The sequence below is a fragment of the Vombatus ursinus genome, unplaced genomic scaffold, assembly GCF_900497805.2.
Source record: "Vombatus ursinus unplaced genomic scaffold, bare-nosed wombat genome assembly UNPS02000749.1, whole genome shotgun sequence".
Classification (NCBI taxonomy): Eukaryota; Metazoa; Chordata; class Mammalia; order Diprotodontia; family Vombatidae; genus Vombatus; species Vombatus ursinus.
The window spans coordinates 22,815,996-22,836,547 of NW_020940527.1; the positions used below are offsets into that span (position 1 = coordinate 22,815,996).

General features: G+C 42.8%; 1 protein-coding gene across 1 annotated transcript; it reads right to left on the reverse strand.

Moving 5' to 3' along the window:
- Positions 1 to 10,005: 10,005 nt before the first annotated feature.
- On the reverse strand, positions 10,006 to 15,955 carry LOC114039797 (chymotrypsin-like elastase family member 2A). The gene is made up of 6 exons (XM_027857675.1): positions 15,276 to 15,955; positions 14,647 to 14,759; positions 13,525 to 13,691; positions 12,450 to 12,733; positions 11,063 to 11,226; positions 10,006 to 10,185 (listed from the first exon to the last, which is right to left on the reverse strand). The coding sequence occupies exons 1-6, from the start codon at positions 15,355 to 15,357 to the stop codon at positions 10,006 to 10,008; spliced, it is 990 nt and encodes a 329-aa protein (XP_027713476.1). The 5' UTR covers positions 15,358 to 15,955.
- Positions 15,956 to 20,552: the final 4,597 nt, after the last annotated feature.

Sequence of the window (20,552 nt, forward strand, 5' to 3'; positions counted from 1 at the left end):
AACTCTCACCTGTGGCTCCAAGAAGCCCTAGCAAGCTTGGAAGCCACACCCCAGTAAACCAATGGGCTAAACCAGGCTGAGGGTAACAGACAGGCCTCCAGCCCCTCTGCCAGGTAGCGGCATGTCCACCCCAAGCACACAAAGACTTCCCCCAGAGGAATGGATGAAGGTGGCTGGGGAACCCATAAAAGCGTGGTCAGATGTAGAGGACGCCAAGGTCATCCACTGCATCTGGGCCATCGCCGGTCATCCTGACTTTTGTCTTGCCACTGGACTTTAATGACTCTGGAAGAGAGAGCAAAGCTGATGACTGCTTCACTGAAATCGAATTCACAAAAAGGGTCAACACATCTCCTTGTAATGTCTCTGGTCCTCTTCAAAATGAAGCCCAAGCAACAGTGCACCATTAGCCATTTAGGAGAGCAAGATGCAAATGCTTCCGAGGATAGGGGTGTGTGTGTGTGTGTGTGTGTGTGTGTGTGTGTGTGTGTGTGTGTGTATGTGTGTGTGTGTGATTTCACATTTAAGGAAACTGAGGCAGGGAGAAGAAAACTCATGTAGGGTGTAAACCAGAATCCTGGGAAAATTTGTTGAAATACTATTTTATGTTTGCCCCCCTGCTTGTAGTGAAAAAAATGCGACAGTTCTAGTGCCAACCTTGCCACTTTTTCCTTTGGACAAATGAGGAATTCCAGGCACTTCCAGTCTGCATTGTCTGTACAGCAGAAGATGAGTAACTGTGGGTTCATTTGAGGCAGAGAGGTGCAGTGGAAAGAAGGCTGGCTCCAGGACTGCTTCAAATCCAAGTTTTTACACCCAACGCCACCTGTGTAATATTGGGCTAGTCATTTAAACGCTCTGGGCCTCAGTATCATCTATAAAATGAGAGGGTAGAAACAGGCTTGATGACCTCTGTTAAGATATTAGGAGACACCCTGTTTTCCAGAGCCAAGGCCCAGCAAGCAAGCTGAGCCATGAACTTGGCATAACAACAATCCTTTGCGCTCACCTTCTGGAACAGATGGTCCTTGAGCTCAGGTGAGCACCAACAGGCCTAGACATGAGACCCTACTATAAGCACTACACTGTTTGACTCTTTGTCTAGCCACAAGTATATAAATTGAGGTTAGCCACACTAAAGCGGTTCCCCCCACTGGGGGGTGGCACATCTGTCTAATCTGCCTCCTTGCTTGCAAACCATTTCCCTCACTTTGAAATTAAACTTCTGTTTGGTTCCTGAATCCCCTGTCTCTAGTCTGCTCTGTCTGTCTCCTGCCATCCACAGCTTAGAGGCCAGTTTGGTCTGGTTGATAGCTCTAAAAGCCCTTCTGACTCCAGAGGCGAGATATGCAAAAAATCTCTCAAAGATCCTCCTAGCTAAATAAAAATAGTTTTGTTTCTCTAAAATAAATATACACCTATTTCTTCCCCATTCCTGGAGATAAGGTGATTAAGATAAGGTATGCCCTGATCAACTAGGATTAGTAAAGAAATCAGGATTGAAAGAAAGAAGGGCAAAGGCTGAGGAATGAGGAATGAGGGAAAAATAATGTGTTTAGCTAAATTCACCATTGCAACATTCGGAAAACCCTTCCCCACACACAGTGGGGTAGGGTTAGATGGCCTTAAAATAGAAGGTACTTCTATGGTTGTAATTCAGTCACGTCCAATTCTTTCCGACCCCATTTGGGATTTTTTGGCAAAAATATTAGAGTGGTTTGCCTTTCCTTCTTCTCCAGCTCATTTTACAGATGAGGAAACTGAGGCAAACAGGGTGAAGTGACTTGCCCAGGGTCACACAGCTAGTAAGTGTCTGAGGCCAGATAAGGGAGATATAAAAATCCAAGTCGGTATTTCAATTGGCGAAGCCATCTCCAAATGCTTTAACTCTAGTCATCAGGTAAGCTGTAACTCCATCCAGTTCTCCTTCCTCTGCCACCAGCTTCCTTCCAACAACTTTCCTTGATTCCTAGAAGTCATAATCCACAAAAATGTCACACACCAGAGCAGAGAGGTGATCGTTGCTATACAAGTTAAGAAGGCTGGAGTTCCATCAGGTACTTGGTGTAATAAGATGTTAGCGTTCAGAGGGACCTTCTTTTGCAGATGTGTGAACAGATGCCCAAAGCCTGAAATTTCAAGTCATGCTACTAGTTAGTGGAAATGATGGAGTAAAGATGTGTGGGTTCTAGTGTCCTGAAAGAAATTTGTTCCGTCAGTTCTCCAAGTTAAAAGAAAGGCATTTATTGGGGTGATGCATTCCAGCAGGCCCTGCTTCCACATAGGAAAGAAGGAGCATAAGTGGTGGGCTCGGCTCCCCTGTGGGAGGCAGAGCAAGGGGCCAGGTTAGCGGTCTCGTCTCACATACAATTTTACAGAAGAGGGGATGGGGAACAAGAGAACGGGAGGAGGGACAAGCACAGCGCTGGAATGCCTGGAATATCAGGGAGTCCAGAGGCGTCGTCAGACAGATAAGCAAGGAGGACAGGAAAGGGAAGGGGAAGAGTTGTTCTGGAATGTCAGGTAATTGGGGGTGCTTTGCAAAAGCACACAGGTAAGTCCACGGTGGGGGGCTTCAATGCACAGTCTTCTTTGATCCCTTTTCTGGCAGGTCACATCCTGCATTTATCTCATATCTCACATCCTGCATCCTGCTTGCTTCATCTGCCTAGAGCACTCCTGTCTGCCTCACCTCATCAGTAGAACCCAGACTAAAGGTATAAGGCTCCTGATTTCCCATCCATAGGTTGTCCTCCCAAGACATTCCTTCTTTATAGAGAGAATTAAGTCAAATTTATAAAAATACAAGTCATTCCCCAGTTGAAAAATGGTCAAAGGATATAAACAGGCAGTTCTCAGATGAAGAAATTAAAGCCGTCTATAGTCATATGAAAAAATGCCCCAAATCACTACTGATTAGAGAAATGCAAATGAAGACATTCTTTTTTAGAAGGCACGCTTGTTAAATGTCCAAGCATAAATGAAACTTCTAAAAAATTAGAACAGAAACAGATCATGTACTTTTCACAGCTGTAGATAGGATATGTACCCAAAAAAATATGTAGAGACATTGCAGAAGAAAAAATAAATAATTTTGATTACATAACATTGAAAAGCTTTTCCACAAACAAAATTAAAATCTTGGATAAGAAGTGAAACTGTCAAGTAGGAAAAAAATCATCTTATTAAATATTTCTGATAAGGGTATGGTATTGTTAACCTTAATTTAAGAGAAAACAGCCAATTAGGAAAATTAAGATCTTCATTAGGGGCAGATTACTTACAGGTCAGGGTGCCACACAGCAAGTGCTGGGGCACCTGAGGAAGGGACTAGGAGCAGGGTTATTATAGGCTACTAAGGCAGAGGGAGGGGGTACAATTGTAAGAATGGCCAAGCTGTAGGTGGGAGGGGGTAGGAGCACCTCAGTTTCTCAAGGTAAATTGTTTTGTATAACAACCAAAAGTCCATAGACAAAGCTTGGGGATCCCTGGAGGGAAGAGTTTTGGACTTTTACAAAGTAATCAGAGGCTGGGAGTGTCTCTGTCTGGTCACCTCCTAGTCAACTGTGTTTGTCAATATCTATGAGACATAATTAATAAAATTGCTAAGACAAAAAGCTATTCCCCAAAAGACAAATGGTCAAAGGATAGGAACAAACAGTTCTAAAAAAAAAAATGGCAAACTATTAAGAACTATATGAAGAATGCTCACCAAAATAATCCTGACAGGGCAGCTTGGTGGTACAGTGGATAGAGCCTTGGAGGTAGGAGGACCTGAGTTCAAATTTGGCCTCAGACCCTTGACACTTACTAGCTGTGTGACCCTGGGCAAGTCACTTAACCCCAATTGCCTCAAAAAAAAAAATAAACTTAAAAAAAATAATCCCAAGGTTTCACCTCACACCCAGCAAAATAACAAAGATAACAACAGATAGGAATAGTAAATGTTGCAGCTATAGTGAAAGATAAGCATACTAATGCTGTGAATTAGCACAATGGTTCCAATCTGGAATTATGCAAATAAAGTGACTAAAAAAGTCCATACCCTTTGAAAATAAGCTATAGACCCTTGGGTGTGTACACACTCATAAATATACCCCCACTATCCCTCTCTTTCTTGTCTAATCACCACAGTTAGCATTTCTGGAACATCAAATGATAGTGGTGACAATGAGTGTTTTTTGCTTTACCCTTAATCTTATTGGAAACTCTTCTGGCATTTATCCATTACGAATAATATTAGCTCTTGTTTTCAGAGAGTTACTATTTACAGTATTATCAAATGTGATATTATATAAAGGTACTTTATACCTGAAAGTTGCCACATAAATAAATCTATGTTATTAATATCCTGGGGCAGCTAGATGGTCTAGTATATAGAGTGTCAGACCTAGAGTCTGGAAGACCTGAGTTCAAATTGGGCCTCAGACATTTTCTAGCTATGTGACCCTAGGCCAGTCACTTAACTTCAGTTAATCTCAGTTTCCTCATCTATAAAATGGGAATAATAACAGCATCTACCTCCCAGGATCATTGTGGTGCTTAGATGGCACAATAATTGTAAGGTGCTTAGCATAGTGCCTGGCACTATGTAAATGTTAGCTATTATTATTTTTATTAAATGTAAGTACTCTATATTGGATTTGAATGTGATCAAAATGTTTGAAAACTTCACTATTCAATTGGGTATATTTTGCTTTAAAGTAGATAACTTTTAAGGGGGGGGTGGCGAAGTAGCAAAGACCTCTTTTTTCTATGAAATTTTTAGGACTTTCTCTTATCGCAGAATCATGAGATCTTATCAGTCCTGTTGACTTCATGTGGTGAAATGCTAAAGTAATGAAATTTAAGAAAGTAAGACCACTCCCAGTCAAAGCAGGGAAACTTACAAGTTTGCTTACAGTAAATTGTGAGTTCTTTCTGATAAATTATTTGGCTATCATTTAGGAAAATTGTGAAATGGTACCTGTTAATAAAAAGTATGTACTGAAGCTACATCTTGGAGCCAACTTAGTAACAATAGACCCTAGATCCAAAGATTTAATTTTTGCTTCAGGAGTTAGTAGGCAATCCAGAATTGGAGGCAAACGGTAGTCAGAATTTTTCCAGAATTTTGAGTCGACTATCAGGTATTCATTGTATGTGTGAAACTCCAAAATGTGGTTATTCTTAATTGATACATGCGGGATGAATAAGATGTTCTTATGAGCACTCATTGTTAACTGTTATGTAATAACATGAGAAAAATAACAATAACCTAACCCTAAGCTGTGATTAGTAAAGTTTTGCTGTTTGGAGTTGTGTTTGTCCTTCACTCTTGAAGAGGACCTTGACATCAGGGAGTTGACGACATGACTTGCAGTTGACTTTGATTTAAGTGAGGGAGGGCTGTGCAAGGTCACCAGCCTCACTTTCTCCTCCAGAGCCATGTGGGTCCAGTGGCGAGATATAGATCAGAACGACTGGAAAAGGCCCCTGATATTTGGGATAAACTTTGATATTGTTCTGAGTTTTTAATATCAGGTATGATTGTCTGAATTGTCATTAAGCCAATAGTCCACCATTCAAGGGAATATCAAGTGCTGCCCAAAGGGAGTTGTGGCAAGTAAAAATTTTCAAGAGAAGGAGTTTCTGGATAAATTATAATCAATTTTATCAACTACTGCTAGCAAGTAGGTTAACAAAAAGGTTCATTTATTCTCTCAGTGACCAAAGAGGCTTAACCTGTGAAACATTCAATACTTATAAAGTCTTTGGAGAAGGGTGAGGGTGGAAATCAACTCTGATTGGTTAACAAGTAATGAGAAGAATGAATATTATAATGAAAAGTAGGTTTATTCTAATGAGGAGTGGAACAGGGGGGTGACTGGGATCACTCAGTTTTGGTTAACAGAATTATCTGTGTCCCTGTCACTTGTCTGACAAGAGGGAGAATCCTCCTTTTCCCAAACCTGGTTGAGTAAAACACAATGGGCAGGAATCCATCAATTTGCCTAACTTTATCTTATGAATGGGGCTAAGTTCTTCCTCTCACTAACACCCCTGCACTTCATAGGCTGCCTGAATAATCTACAGGGACTGATTTCTGAACAAGGAAGTAGGAAAGGGGAAAAGCCTTGTTCCTAATTCAATAATTAGATTTTAAAAACAAGAGAGAAATAATCATTTCTCTCAATACAGTCTGAGGACTGCTACTGGTGGATGTCTGTGCCTGGGAAAATTGAGGGGACAACTCTGCATAGACAAAGATAGGATGCTCTTAACTCATTTTCCCTGTTGTGCTTTTTCCTTTTTGAACAGGAAAATTTCCCACCTGATTAACTCTGAGCCTGGATGTGATACACTGTGAACAATGTGGAACTTTGAAGCATTATTGACTAATAACTATGATTCTTACCTCAAATTAAGCAGAGATAAGGGAGTTTTTCCCTTTGTGGCTTATGTTAGATCATTCTGTGCCCTTGAAGGGACAGCCTTGATATTGTCATAACCTCCTTTTTTCTTTCATAGCAAATTTCTGTAATCAAGGTAGGTGAAAGTGGAAGTTGTTGCCATTAAAATACTAAATCTATTAACTAATAGATTAATACTAAAATATTTGAGTTACTACAATAGGATGAAAGTATGAAAAATCTTATTATTTTTAATCTGAATTTGTGGTCAATTCGATACCTTAAGTAACTAAGTAAATGAATTCTTAGGCTTGTCATGCACTTGCTAACAATTATATATTCACATATAAGAGTAGGTCTTTAAATTATTCTTCCAGGATGATATGAGAAATATAAAAACAAACAAAGAAATAAATGAACAAAGAAATGTGTGTCTGTATCCTCAAAGAGAGGGACAGGATAAAGATAAAATAGGGGTTTTTTTTTGTTTGTAAATTTAACGATGTAGTAAACTTTGAGGAAGCATCAAGATTAGACTGTTAGGTAACTGAGGACTAAGAAATACATGGATATGTGTCTGTATATACATATGTGTGTATTTGTGTGTGTATATGTGTGTCTGTGTGATTGGCTTCCAAATATTTCTAATAGGAAATTCAGGCTTCGAGTATGTTTTAGTAATAAGTTCTAAAAATTGCATTAAGGATTTTACATACAAAATTACATTAATAATTGTAAAGATATTTTTAAGTCATCTTTTTTCTATTTTGAAGTGTGTCTGATATTAAGGAACAGAAGGGCCCATTTTCCAAGTCAGGCCTTCATGGGCTTTTTTTTTTTTCTCTAAAGATTCTTCCTTCAGTCTGTTGATGGCATCATCCATATCATATACAGGGTAAAGATAGTAAGCAAACGCTATGTAAAAACCGAAATTCTCTGAAGTTTCAGGTGAATTATGGATTCCTAATCTGATGTTCTTCTTGTAGCTCTGTTGTGAAGGGATTAGATTCACAGGATCTGAACTGATTTTTGCCTCATGCACCAATTACTGGAAGGGCAATTTGATGAGATTTTGTCACATTTCACTAAATTATACTGAGTTTTATCACTAGCAGGCTTTAGCAGCAATATCTAGAGAATATCCACAAGTGATGGACAACCTGGAGATGGTTAAGGAAAAACCTCCACACACCTGCTCTGCTCCATACACAGCTGTTTGAGAGCTGCATAGGAGGTGCTTGCCAGACTCCTGAAGATCACAGATACTGCCAGAGGGCTTAACACCCTGAAAACTAAAGCTATATTGAGTTTATTCACTCTGCTGTAATTTTGCTTGTTTTGTTAGTTCTGTGTGTGTTATGGAGTATTACCTATTCTACAAGCTGCTTATCATTTCTGCTGGACTGATACCAACGTGGGAACCAAGGCCCTTTCACTCAAGGTTGCTGGTCATGGTTTGCCCATGGTGTTTACACAGAGGTCCATCGTGTGGACTCTAGCTGTCTTTCGTGTTTAACTCCTCGGAGAGAAAAAGTGGGCAACCTTACTTTCTAGACACCTGCAAATTGATTTTATTGCTCCTACCATTTGAACACCTGCAGACTGACTTTGTTGAACAGCCAAAATCAGTGGGCTACAGATATATTTTTGGGGTGTGGGTGAAAGACTTCCCAGATCTCCCCAGATGCCAACAAGGTTGCTGAGGGAATGACCTAGATATATCACTTCCAGGTGAATCCTGCCATAGTTGACCTTAGCTCAATAGAGGAAGCAACCCCCGATCAGCCCCTGGACCCACTTAAATTGAGAAAGCACCCTAATACCAATGGTCTTTGGCCACTTGTTTGTTTGACCCTGATAATTAGGACCCAATTCCTCACATGTTATCTGCCATGCATTTGTTATTTGCACTTTATACTCCGTTCTGCATCCTTGGGATTAGGGAAACAGAGGAGCACAATACTTATATGCATCTGATCCAACATGCCTCTAACTGGACCAACTGCTGGATATGTCCTCATGCCTCTTGTTCTTGGGGGAAGAGATGCCCTGGTGGGCCTGGGGTCAGATATCCAAGTCTCGTATGATTATTATTTTGCAATCAATAAGGCTAACCTAGACACAAAACAAATCAAATTGTACCACCATGGGCTTAGTCCTCCCACTCATTCACTTTTAATTAGGAAAAGATCACTAACTTTTCACAATTCTCACCCACTTTGAGCTTGAGACATATCGTCAGACCACCAGTTTTGAGCTATGAGTGAAATATGACACAAGGTCAGGAAATGGTATGGCAAACGGGATGTAATTATACCATATCCCTGAAATGAAACATGGTTACTCAGGATGGAAAGGGCCTTCTGAGAACTTTTCTTGAACCAGGAGGCCTGGCACACATGACCAGATTTTTTAGGATAGTCCCACAGGGATTTTATTTCCTGTGTAACAAAAAAGGGTTTTACTGGTTCTCAAATTGGATGGGCAGGTGTGGTTTTGGGCAGGTGCTCCTGGCCTCTGACCCACAACTATCCTGCCTCCTAACACACACTTGCGAAGCAAGCATGCAGTAATCCAAGTTTCTGCTACACTTTCCCCTTTAGTGAGACTGAATGCACCTTTTCCATTCTACTAGCCATGTATGGGGCTAGATGCAGTCTAGTGCTCTTGAATAAAATGAACAAATTTTTGCAAGTATTTGTTGGTGAAACCACAGGTGCAGTGGAGGACTTTAATACTGAAGTCCATGTACTTGGAGCTGTGGCCTTACAAAACAGGCTGGCTCTAGATGTCCTCCTGGCAGTGAAGGGAGGGGTAGGCACCTTTAGAGATCAGAAATGCTATACCTGGGTTCCTGACAACTTCAATGACATCCATACCCATACGGACTCAATCTGGAATGCTTGGAACAAGTCCTAGGTGGAGGATGGGAAGGAGACCTGGTCCCTATGGGAACGGCCAACCTTTTGGCTCCCAAATCTTTCATGGAGGAAATATGTTTGTGGGTTTTCTCTTGTAAGTCCTCATAGGGATTACGTATTGCTTGTGTTTATAGTGCCTCCCTTGGTGCAAAGAACTGATTCCCAAACCAACTCCCAAATTGTAAGCAGCAGAGATTAGGATGGTACAGTTGAGCAAAGAGGAGAAATATAGGTCTAACTGTGGTGTTGTACCACGAGTATGGTTAGCACCAAAGAGGGGATTATTCTGCAAAATCAGCCACTGGTGCAGTTAGTGTGAGTGACCTCATGACTTTTAGATTCTGAGTACAAGGCAGCTAGCTGGCTTGAAATGGCGGAGCACATATGCACTAATCCCATCTCTCTATGATGCTGTAATAAGGAAGGCCAGGTGCTGAAGCAGCACTAATCCTACCTCCTCATTGAAATGTGTACTAATTAGGGTCGTCTTCACCTTAAGTGGAAGTTGTTTACTCTTGTCTATAAAAGCAGAGCACAGGTTGAATTCCAGGCAGGCCTTACTCCAACTGCAAGCTGCCTTGGTGCGCTAATAAACTCTTTTGTCTTATTTCCTGAGTTTGCCTTATTTGACCAGGGCAAGGCCTGAACCAAGATTTCTTTTAACAACCCACCCTTACGCCATCCCTTCGTACTCAGTAGAAGAAAAAATCTTGGATTCTGGTGGCCTCAATCCATGGCCTGTAGGAAGCAGTCCTGGTGAAGACGCTGGGCTTGCTCTCAGCTTGGCATCCAATAGGTCCAAAGCTAGCTATGCCATGGACTTCCCACTCATTCTTTCCCATCTGACAAAGCAAGGGGCCCCCTGAGTCTCCCTGGAAAACACCAATGAGAGAGTTCAATTAGGGGAGTATTGACTGACCCATTAAGAGACTAGCTATGCAAGGCACTGTCCAAGTCCATCTCTGGGTGCCAGGGATAAAGGCTATCTCTCAGGGTTGCAGGACTTAGGGATATAGGGTGGGGTAGCACAGTACAGCTGGCAAATCAGTCAGTATATTCACCACCCTCATACCCCACCTAACAGATGAAAAGTTTACATTGAATCCCAAGGGAACAAAACAGACTAGGTGATAGTAAGAAAATTTACAAGCTCATTTATGAAGATTAACCTTTTTTTTTCTTTAAAGAACTGGAAAGGACCTTCCTCTCCCAATTCTTGGAGTAACCTTCTAATCCCTGGGTTCCACCAATATATGGCAGAGAGAGTTGGAAAGTGGTCGGAGAGCCCAAAGAACAAGGCCCAGAATATCATCCTGTTACCATAACCCTAGGAAAAATGAGAACCTTAGGCCTTAGAACCAAAGCCTAATAATGATATAAGTGAACCTGCATGTTCTCAAAAAAGTTGGATGTGGGTTGAATTTTGATATGCTGAATCCTATTTTAAAAGAAGATGCGAAGAAGTAAGCAGAACCAAGTGAACAGTTTACATAATGATCACAATAAGGTAAACAATACTGGGAGTGTCAGAACTCTGATTAATGCAGTGGTGACCTCAGAGGACTGCCAAGGGAAGAATGCGTCCTAGCTCTTGATAGAGAGGTGCTGGACTATAGGTGCAGAATGAAACACATCTTTCGGGCATTTCCCTATGCTCAGGATCTGGAAGAAGTGAAATTGAGTACCTCTGAGGTACCCCAGACCTATGAAGTCTGAAAAGATGCCTCTGTTTCCCTGCTACCTCCTTACCTGGCATGCTGCAGGAGTCCCCTGGAGGTCTCTGAAGCCCACACATAACATAGTTGGGCTTACTTTGTCTCCCCAAACCTTTTCCTGTTGACAGGTAGTGAAATCCATGATAGGCAGCTGGGCTTGGTTCAAAACATGAGACAAAGTCGAGTTTTCCTCCCCACCTGACAGAAACAGACAGATATTCCTGGCAGCCCCACTTCCCCACAGACTGCCTAGCTTTAGAAAGCCCTTTTGAATGAGAGTAAACTCTAACAGCTTTCTACCACAACCGGGTTATGGAGGGGTGTGGGCAGGGATGAGTTGAGGCAGAAAAAACCACTCCCATGGATTTAATTACCATCTCTATGCTGATGATTCTCAACCCTACTTGGACGGCCCCAATCTCTTTCCAGTAGATACCTTAAACTCAATATGTCCAAAACAGAACTCATTATCTTTCCGCCTAAACCTTCCCTAATACTGTAGAGGACAACACCATCCTCCCAGTCACCAAGGCTCACAAGCTAGGTGTCATCCTGGATTCCTCATTAGCTCTCCCCCCTCCCATATCTGTTATCTCCCACATCCCATAAGCTGTGGCCAACGCCTGTAGATTTCACCTCTGCAACATCTCTTCTCTCTTCTGACACTACCACCACCCTGGAACAGGCCTTCATCACCTCAGACCTGGACTATTCTAATAACCTGCAGGTGGGTCTATCTGTCTCAAGTCTTTCCCCCTCCAATGCATTCTCCATTTAGCCACCAAAGTGATTTTCCTAAAATTCAGGTCTGATCATGTCATTCCCTGCTCCTCTCTGGCTCTCCCTCTATTCAATAAACTCCAATAGCTTCCTATTGCCTCCAGGAACAAATACAAAATGCTCTGTTCAGCATTCAAAATCCTTCATAAACTAGCCCTCTCCTACCTTTCCGTTCTTTTTATACCTTACTTCCACACAGATATTCTTCGATACAGTGACACTGGCCCCCTGGCTGCTCCAAGAACAAGACCCTCCATCCCTTGGCTCTGGGCATTTTCTCTGGCTGTCCCCCTTGCCTGAAATGCTTTCCTTCCTCTATTCCCAACTCCTGACCTCCCTGACTTCCTTTAAGTCCCAACTACAATCCCACTTTCTATAGGATGCCTTACCCAATCCCTCTTAATTCCAGTGCATTCCCTCTGTACATTATTTCCTATTTAGCCTGTACATAGCTTGCTTTGTATATATTTGTTTGCATGTTATCTCCCCCATTAGATTGTAAATTCCTTGAGGGCTTTTGCCTGTTTTTGAATTCCCAGTGCTTAGGACAGTGTCTGGAACATAGGCAGTTAATAAATGTTTTTGATTGATTGTAATAGGTCAGGAAAGATATGGCGGCTTCCTCTTCCCAGTGTAATTACCTTGGGTCCCTCCCCAGCCAGTGACCCAGCAGAGCTGGCCAGGCCTGAGGGCAGGGCCTCCAGAGGTAGGTAGACAGGCATAGTGCACGTAAGGACTACTGGGGATGTCATGAACAGGCCGGACCAGGGCAATATCGTTGTTCAGCTGGTCGAGGTGTGGGTAGCGGAAATGCTCATGCCGGTATATTCGTTTCACACGGTACACTCTCTGGGTTGCTTCTGTTTGGTTGAGCTGGTGTTTGCCCAACACAATGCGCCAGTTGGCAACATCATCCATCTTCCCCCTGGGATGGTGTTATGGGATTAGCCCTGGCCATGACCAGCAGTAAGATTGGGTGAGGACCCAGGGTCACATGGAGGGGAAGCTGTAGTGACAATGCTGGGGGGACTGAGGTCAAGGACAAGGAGGGGCTGTCTCAGGGCAATATGGAAGAAATCCCCAATGGAGCCACCCATTTCACCCTCCGTGATCCAAGGATATTTGGATATTCCCCCATTTTGAGCCCAGAGATAATGAGGCCCTCTTTTTAGGTTTTATGGATATAGTAAGCAGCTGCCTAGTTGTAAGGGGTGCTGGTAAGGACTATCCTTGCTCCCAAATATCTCCCCAACTTAAGGACTCAGGAATCCAGAAAATCCACCACTGAAGGCATTATTTCAGTTAAGCATTAAATGCAAAACACCCCTGAAAAAGTCGGTAACCTCACAGAGTTTACCACATTAAAGGGATTCTAGGGACACCTTCTCTCCATAATTCAGAGGTGCTATCACATATTTAACTATAGCCTGCTAGGAGGGCACTGCTAAGTCTAGAGATCCTACTTCTATAACTTCTTACTCTGTGACCATGGGTAAGTCATTTAGCCTTCTTTGGGACTTAATTTCACTGCCTGTAAAATGAATGGATTTGATTAGATTATTAAAACCCCTTCTGGCTTTAAATCCTATGATGCCTAAGCTTCTAACTTGATTTTATGAACTACAGTCTAACCTACCCAGTTTAGGAAAGTAGGGACCTCCCCATCTCTGCTTCTTCTCCCACCCATCCTCCTGCCCACATGAAACACCCACTTACCCAGAAAAGCAGTGAGCTGCAGTAAGGACCCAGCTGGGATGGATCAGGGTCCCCCCACAGACATGGACAAACCTCTGGCTCCCTTGGACCCGAGCCTGAGAGTGAGGAGAGGAGAGAAGATGCCCCAACATGTTTGGGCCAGCATAGGACACTATTTTCCTAGGGTGCTGAAACATTTTGTGTGTCAAGAGTCCATGGTGGGCCTCCCTCTTCTTGGCCAATAATGTCTCACAGGAACGTGAAGGTATAGGTGATAGAGGAAAGATAGCTAACTAATGTCCGGGGAAGGGGGAGGAAGGGAAGAGAATGGAAGAGGGGGAAATGGAGAAATTAAAAGTACTCTAGGAAAATTTGAAGAGTGTGGGTGCCTAAAAGCCAAGTTTCTGTAAGCTAAATTAAATCAAATATTTGTGCATCAATTCTACTTTAAATGTACTATTTCACTTTCTATGACCTCTGGTACTTAGGAATACCTCACATTACCTAAATATATGCTTTTGAAAAAATAAATCCTGATACTACTTAGGAATTTCCATTTTTATTTTGAATTTTGAATTTTATTTGATACATAAAGAAATCCTGCAGCAAGCTCCTTTGCAATGAGAAGTACACTTCCTTAAACCTATTTTTTAGGTAAATTTGGATTTTCCTCTTCTCAGTTTGCTCATAGTGTTCACCAGTATCCTCAGAAAAAGTGGATTGAGTGTAGGCTTTCAACAGATAGCTAGTAATTGGAATTGATGAGTACTTCCTTTCTCCAAATACCAGAATTTTATGCTTCCACTATGAATCTGACCTCATAGAGTTCAAGTTCGTAGGTGTATCAGGGATAGAAAAGTCAAGAAAAGGCCATACAGCCGCTTGAGGTCAGGGAGGCAGCATGGTCACATATTCAGGTGACCAACTGAAGACATTGCTTACTAATGGGGGATAACCCTCTGACATTCCCTCCTCGAGGGTAGCGCTGACCGGGGTTGAGGAGGTGGGGTTGGGGGACTGAAACAAAGCTCTTCTTGTGAGTGGCCCCTGAAGGAAAGCACCCAGCCCTATCTCTGTCCCAAGCCCTCATGCCCTCTACCCTTAAAGCCACCCTGAAGCTAGCATCCTAGGGAACAATCCTACCTGCACGGACACCTGCCAAGGCCATGAGTGAGGTCTGGCCTCACTGCCCTGGACGATTCTCTCAGCAGAGTTGGAGTGGTGTAATAGGGCCACACCACAGTCCTGGGGCCAGTCTGGAAGGAGGAGGGACAGGACACTGCAGTGGCCTCAGCATCCCAGGTGGGAGGAACCCCTTCCCCAGTGCTTATCTCATCGAGGCTCCACAGAGTGAAGGAACACTTGAGCTTACTGCTTAAGGAATATGACGGAGTTCAGGATGAAATGGCAAATGACAGATTTTCTGTTGCTCTGGGAACCCGTACTCCCAGATTCCTAGCTCCCTCACCTCTCCCTCGCTCAGAGGACTCCGGACAGGTTCCTGGCCAGAATCTGCAGTAACTGCTCCCACCCCCCACCTCTCACCCCTATTTTACCCCTCCTCTCCCATTTCCTATAGGCTGTTATGGAAGTTAAGGCCTTGCCTGGTTGTCAGGGACAGCTTCCAAGAGCCCTTCACGGGAAGCTTGCTGTCCAGGACTTAGGACAATAGCTCCATTGTGCCGGACTCCACCAGGCTCCCCCACCACCTGTGGGACTCTGGACATTCAATACCAGCCCAAACACACAGGGAGACCAAGGTCTTCACTCACCCAAGGTCTGGTGCCCAGTGAACGCCACTGCCCCAGCTGGCAACAGCAAGGCAAGAAGGAACAGCAGAGCCAGGAAATTCATGACCAAGCACGGCCTTGTTCTAGGGAGAGTGTGGGCTGGAGAATTTATACCCTGCCTCCCTGGGGTTGAGGCCTCTGGTTCTGATGAAACGGCTGGAACAATGCCTGGCGGATGCCAGCTAGGGCCTGGATGCTTCTGCCTGGGGCCAGAAGTTCTACCACAGCAACAAGGCACACAAGCAGGCAGGCTTGGCCATCAGCAGTTTTGCCCAGAGAAAGGACCAATAGAATAGAAAGTAACAGCCCAGCCTCCCCCCACTCTACCCATATATCCCTAGCCTCTCTCTTAGGGAGCCCTTGGAAATTGGGCTCCTGCTTCCTTCTGTGGTGCAGAACTCCAGAACAAAGAGATGTGGGATGCAGGAATCACTGAATCCTGAGTAGTCCAACACCTTAGGCAAAGCTGCCCCTATTACGAGGCAGCTGGTGGATAGAGCATTGGGCCTGGGGTCAGTTAGACCAGAGTTCAAATCCAACCTCAAACACTTGTTGTAATCGTAACTAGTCACTTCCCTTCCATTTGTCTGTTTTCCCATCTGTAAAATGGGGATAATAATTGTACCTACCTCTCAGGATTGTTCTGAGGATCAAATGAGATCATTGTAAAGCATTTAGCACAGTCCCTGGCACATGGTAGGCCCTATATAAATGCTTATTTCCTTCCTTTCCCCCTTCTACTCCTAGTCTCACTGAATGGACTTCTTCCAGTTGGATACCTTCCTTCTGAGGAATGATTCCCTCCACATTTCTTCACGGAGCAGCGAACGGATAGAATGCCTAGCCTAGAGTTGGGAAGACCTGATTTCTGGCCTCAGACACTTCCCAACTGTGGGCAAATCACTTCACCTTTGTTTGCCTCAGTTTCCTCATCTGTAAAATGGGGATAATAATAGCACCTCCCTCCCAGGATTGTCATGAGGATAAAATGAGATAATATTTGTAAACCATTTGGCACCATGCCTGGCACATAGTAAGCCCTGCAGAAATGTTAACTATTATTACGGCTAACACTGATGCTGCTTACTATAATTTATCTTGTCCCTTGATGCGCTGCTTGTCTTATCTGGTCAGGGACCTATTACAATCTATCATCATGTCTTACATTTACATTGGACTCCATCATCACCATGTTTTTACTGAGTATTTATTGTATTGGACACTTATAAAAATCTGTATTGCTGTCTTTTGTTTTTATATCACTTCTATTTTCCTAACATATGTACCTCCTTCCCTCTCCCAGAAAGCCAAACCTTACACTGGTTATTTTTAAAGCACTTTCACATAAATTAAGTAATTTACTTCACAGCAGGTATTACCACTTAAATCAGAGGTGTCCGACATGTTCCCTCCCCTGTCCCCTACCCCAGCTACCTGCAGCCCACAAACACTCCAGAGTGCCACCTGGAATTATATTAAAATGTAATTGGGAAATATTTAGCAAAATGAAGCAAAATACAATACAACATAACATTAATCTGTGATTCTCTTAGTCAACGTGTGGTCCAGCAAAGGTCCTTTCTATTTGAGTTTGACAGCATTGATTTAAATGGTTAGTAGACTGGGGCTTGGAGAAGCCATTCCATAGGGTAATAGAAATAGCACTGAACTGAGAGCCAGAAGACCTGGGCTCTCATCTCAGCCCTGCAACTAACTTGCCAAATGGCCTTAGCTTACTTCTTTCCTCTGGGTCTCCATTTCTTCTAAAGGGGTTTGGATTAGACCATGAGATTTAGGGTTGGGAGCCTAAAGGTAACTAACAAGCAGACTGAAGATTTGAATACCGGCCATCTGGAAAGAGCTTTGTCTACGGAATTAAAAGATCTGGCTTCAAACTCTACCTCGGACACTTACTACATATATGAAGTGGACCAGAAGGCTTCCAAGGTCTCTTCTAGCTCTAAATCTATAATTTTTTGACTACAAATTCAGTTTTCTGGAAGACAGTATGGAAAGTGGATCTGGAATAAGTAGATCTGGGTTCAAATTTCACTCATGTGATCTTGGGCCAGTCACTAAAGCTCTCCCTGAGCCTTAGTATTCTCATCTCCAAAATGGGGATAATAGTATTCTCACATGGCTGTTGTGAAGAAAATTCTCTACAGATTTCAAAATGCTACATATTCTACATAAATTTTAAAATGCTATATATTCTATATTCTGTAATAATAGAAAGAGGTCACTATGGTCTTCTTTTTCAACTCGACGATTCTAAGACTTGCCCAAGGTCACCCAGCTATTGAGCAATACATGTCAAAGTAAAACCCATGTCTCCAGATTCTGAGCCCTGTGCGTTTTTTTGTTTTTTTTTTGCACTAGCCCATAAGACCTGCTTGAATCAAACCAAGCATCACATCTACCTCAGTGCAAACCTGTTGAGGGAGGGGTGTGTGTGTGTGTGTGTGTGTGTGTGTGTGTGTGTGTGTGTATAAGAGAGAAAAAGAGGTTTCCTCATTTCATGAATAAACTGAGGCGCAGAGAATTTATCTGATTCAGCTACTCCCACTCTAACACAGGAAGTTATGGAAGCTGAATCTTAACAGTTGCCTCAACTTAATGATAGGAGATTGGGAAAAGCTTATTCTGGGACCATATATGTACCTGGGATCACCCTGTCCCATCACCATGTGGTAAGTTGCCACCTAATGTAGCTACTGTGCAGTAGGTGGTGGTTACTTACCAAATAGGATTTAGAGTCCAGAAAAGCCAGGCCTTAATCAATATGTTTCCTCCACTGATGACTGAAATTCTATCATTTAGTAAATCATTCATTTTAAGTAAGCCTGGAGAGGACAAAGAATACTCCCAAAGGATTGAAGGGAGGGACAATGGAAAAAAAGGACATGGAAAGTGAGCAGCTGGCTAAAAAGGTGGTGTTTGTTAGAGAACGAGATTTGGCATTCTGCACCTCAGTATAGAAACAGGAATAATGAATTCCTGGCAAGAGACAGATATGCCTCTGCTGCATTCTCTGCTTCTGAAAGCCAAGAAGAAGTATTTTCCTAGAGGCTTGCAAACAAGAGGGATTGTTGTTTAAAGGAAAATAAGAGAGAAAAATATCCAGATACAACTGTGAAGCCAGGTACCATTTAAAAAGCAGTCCAGCACAGGACAAATGGGGCAGCTAAGTGGCACAGTGGATAGAGTGCTGGACCTGGAGTCAGGAAGACTCATCTTCCTGAGTTCAAATAGCTGTGCTATTTGATAGCTATTGATAGCTGTGTGACCCTGGGCAAGTCACTTCATCCTGTTTGCCTCAGTATCCTCATCTGTCAAATGATCTGGAAAAGGACCTGGCAAACCACTCCAGTATCTCTGCCAAGAAAACCCCAAACGGGGTCCTGAAGAGCTGGACATGCCTGAAAACGACTTAACAATTCTGAACAATAAGGAAGAAACTGGTTGGTGAAGTAGAAATGGCTAGAGTATTGGGAGAATATATTTCATGCAAAGTCTGATGTATACCTAGACTTTAGGAAACCAAACTTCACAGGTCTCGATAGGTTCCTATGGCAGAGACTCTACAAGGGAAGTGAGCTCAAGAGGAAAGAAGGGCTCTCAAGAACAAAACTCTGCTGATATGAACAAGTCATTCTGATGAGGAGGAAGGCCAGGTAAAGCTCAGGGTGAATGCACATGGAACCAACCCATAAGCTCAACATTTTCAAAGATATATACAAAAGTTAGAAATGAGAGGAGGGGAAGATGAAAGGGAACAGGTATTTATACAGGGCCTATTGTGTGCCAGGGACCATGCTAAGTGCTTTCTTTACAAATATTATCTCGTTTGATCCTCACAACAACCCTGCAAGATAGGTGCTGTTATTATCCCCATTTTACGGTTGAGAAAATTGAGACAAGCAGAGGTTAAGGGACTTATCCAGGTATGGCAGCTAGTAACGGTCCGAGGATAGGTTTGAACTCAGGTCTTTCTGATTCTAGGTCCTGTACTCTATCCACTGGTGCTACCCAGCTTCCTTAAGTAGGTGACTAAATACAAAAAGTGGTCTCTTTTAATAGCATGGTTAGTACAAAGTCCAGAATAAATTTCCATTTCTGGAAAATGCCAATAACAAGAAGATCTTTTTAAATTATCTTAGGGGGAGAAATCAGAATTATGAATCTATTTTGCTCGTCTTCCTTTTCAACGATAATCATCTTTTTCTGGCTTTAAGGTTAGAGAAATAGTCCTCAGGGAATGGAAACCTAAGACAAGGGAGGCCATCATAAGACCTTGCTGACCTCACTGAGTTCTAGTCACCAGACCCAGAAAAACTTCTATATGTGGTTGTTAAACCACTCTTAGTTAGTAAGACGTAAGGAATCTTAGAGAGTGGAACAAAGGCCGCGGGGCTGGAGATGAGGAAATATTGTCCCATTTTCCAAAAAAAGGGAGTAAAATTGATAGTCCACAGACAAGTTTGACAGACCAGCGGACTTAACATCAAGTCCTGACAACATTCAAGCATGGCTTATTAAAGGGATGATGGAGGAAGAGCATGCCAGGTAAGGATCTTAAACCCCCAAGCTGGGGGGAGAGGGCAGCCAGAAGCCCCTCATGCATTGGGGGTTGGGATATGTGATATGAGCAGCTGTCAGGTGTCAGCTTTATCAAGGATCTCAAGAAACCATACACACACTCCTTGTTCTTTGTCACTCTAGATGGGAGATGAGGGGAAAAGATGAATGGGGCAAATGACTTCAACAAAGAAAAGTCCACGTTTCAGTGGAAAGAACCTTTGATTCACAACCAAAATTTCAAATCTCAGCCATGCTAAGAAGCTGTTCTGTATTTTGCTACATAGTCAAAGTGCTTTGCGGTATTTGATACCTACCCAGAAGCTATGAAGACACTTGCTGGGTTGTGAGACCGTGGAGCTAGTTTCAGGGATGGGGCTGCCTTCTCTTTCCAAAGTAGAAAGAAGGCTGTTAGAATAAAGGCCCCTCAAACGTTTTACATGAGTGCACATGTATAACTTATATTGGATTGCTTACCATCTCAGGGAAAAAGAGGGGAAGGAGGGAGGGATAGAATTTGGAACTCAAAACTTTAAAAAATGTTTTAATGTGCAATTAGGGGGAAATATTACTTAAAAAAAAAAAAAGAATGAAGGTCCTTCTAAGACCCATTGCATCATACCTGCATCTTGAGAGGGCTGGAGATATCGTTCAGACATAAAGCCCTCTTGAACAGGCCGT

What these genes read in the sequence shown, in the direction of transcription:
- LOC114039797 (XM_027857675.1), bottom strand. Translation starts at nt 15,357, where the DNA reads ATGAATTTCCTGGCTCTGCTGTTCCTTCTTGCCTTGCTGTTGCCAGCT. An exon ending in CTTGGCAGGTGTCCGTGCAG is followed by an intron (nt 13,692 to 14,646) that starts GTAGGATTGTTC and finishes AAAATGTTTCAG; the next exon opens with CACCCTAGGAAAATAGTGTC. An exon ending in GCAGCTCACTGCTTTTCTGG is followed by an intron (nt 12,734 to 13,524) that starts GTAAGTGGGTGT and finishes ACACCATCCCAG; the next exon opens with GGGGAAGATGGATGATGTTG.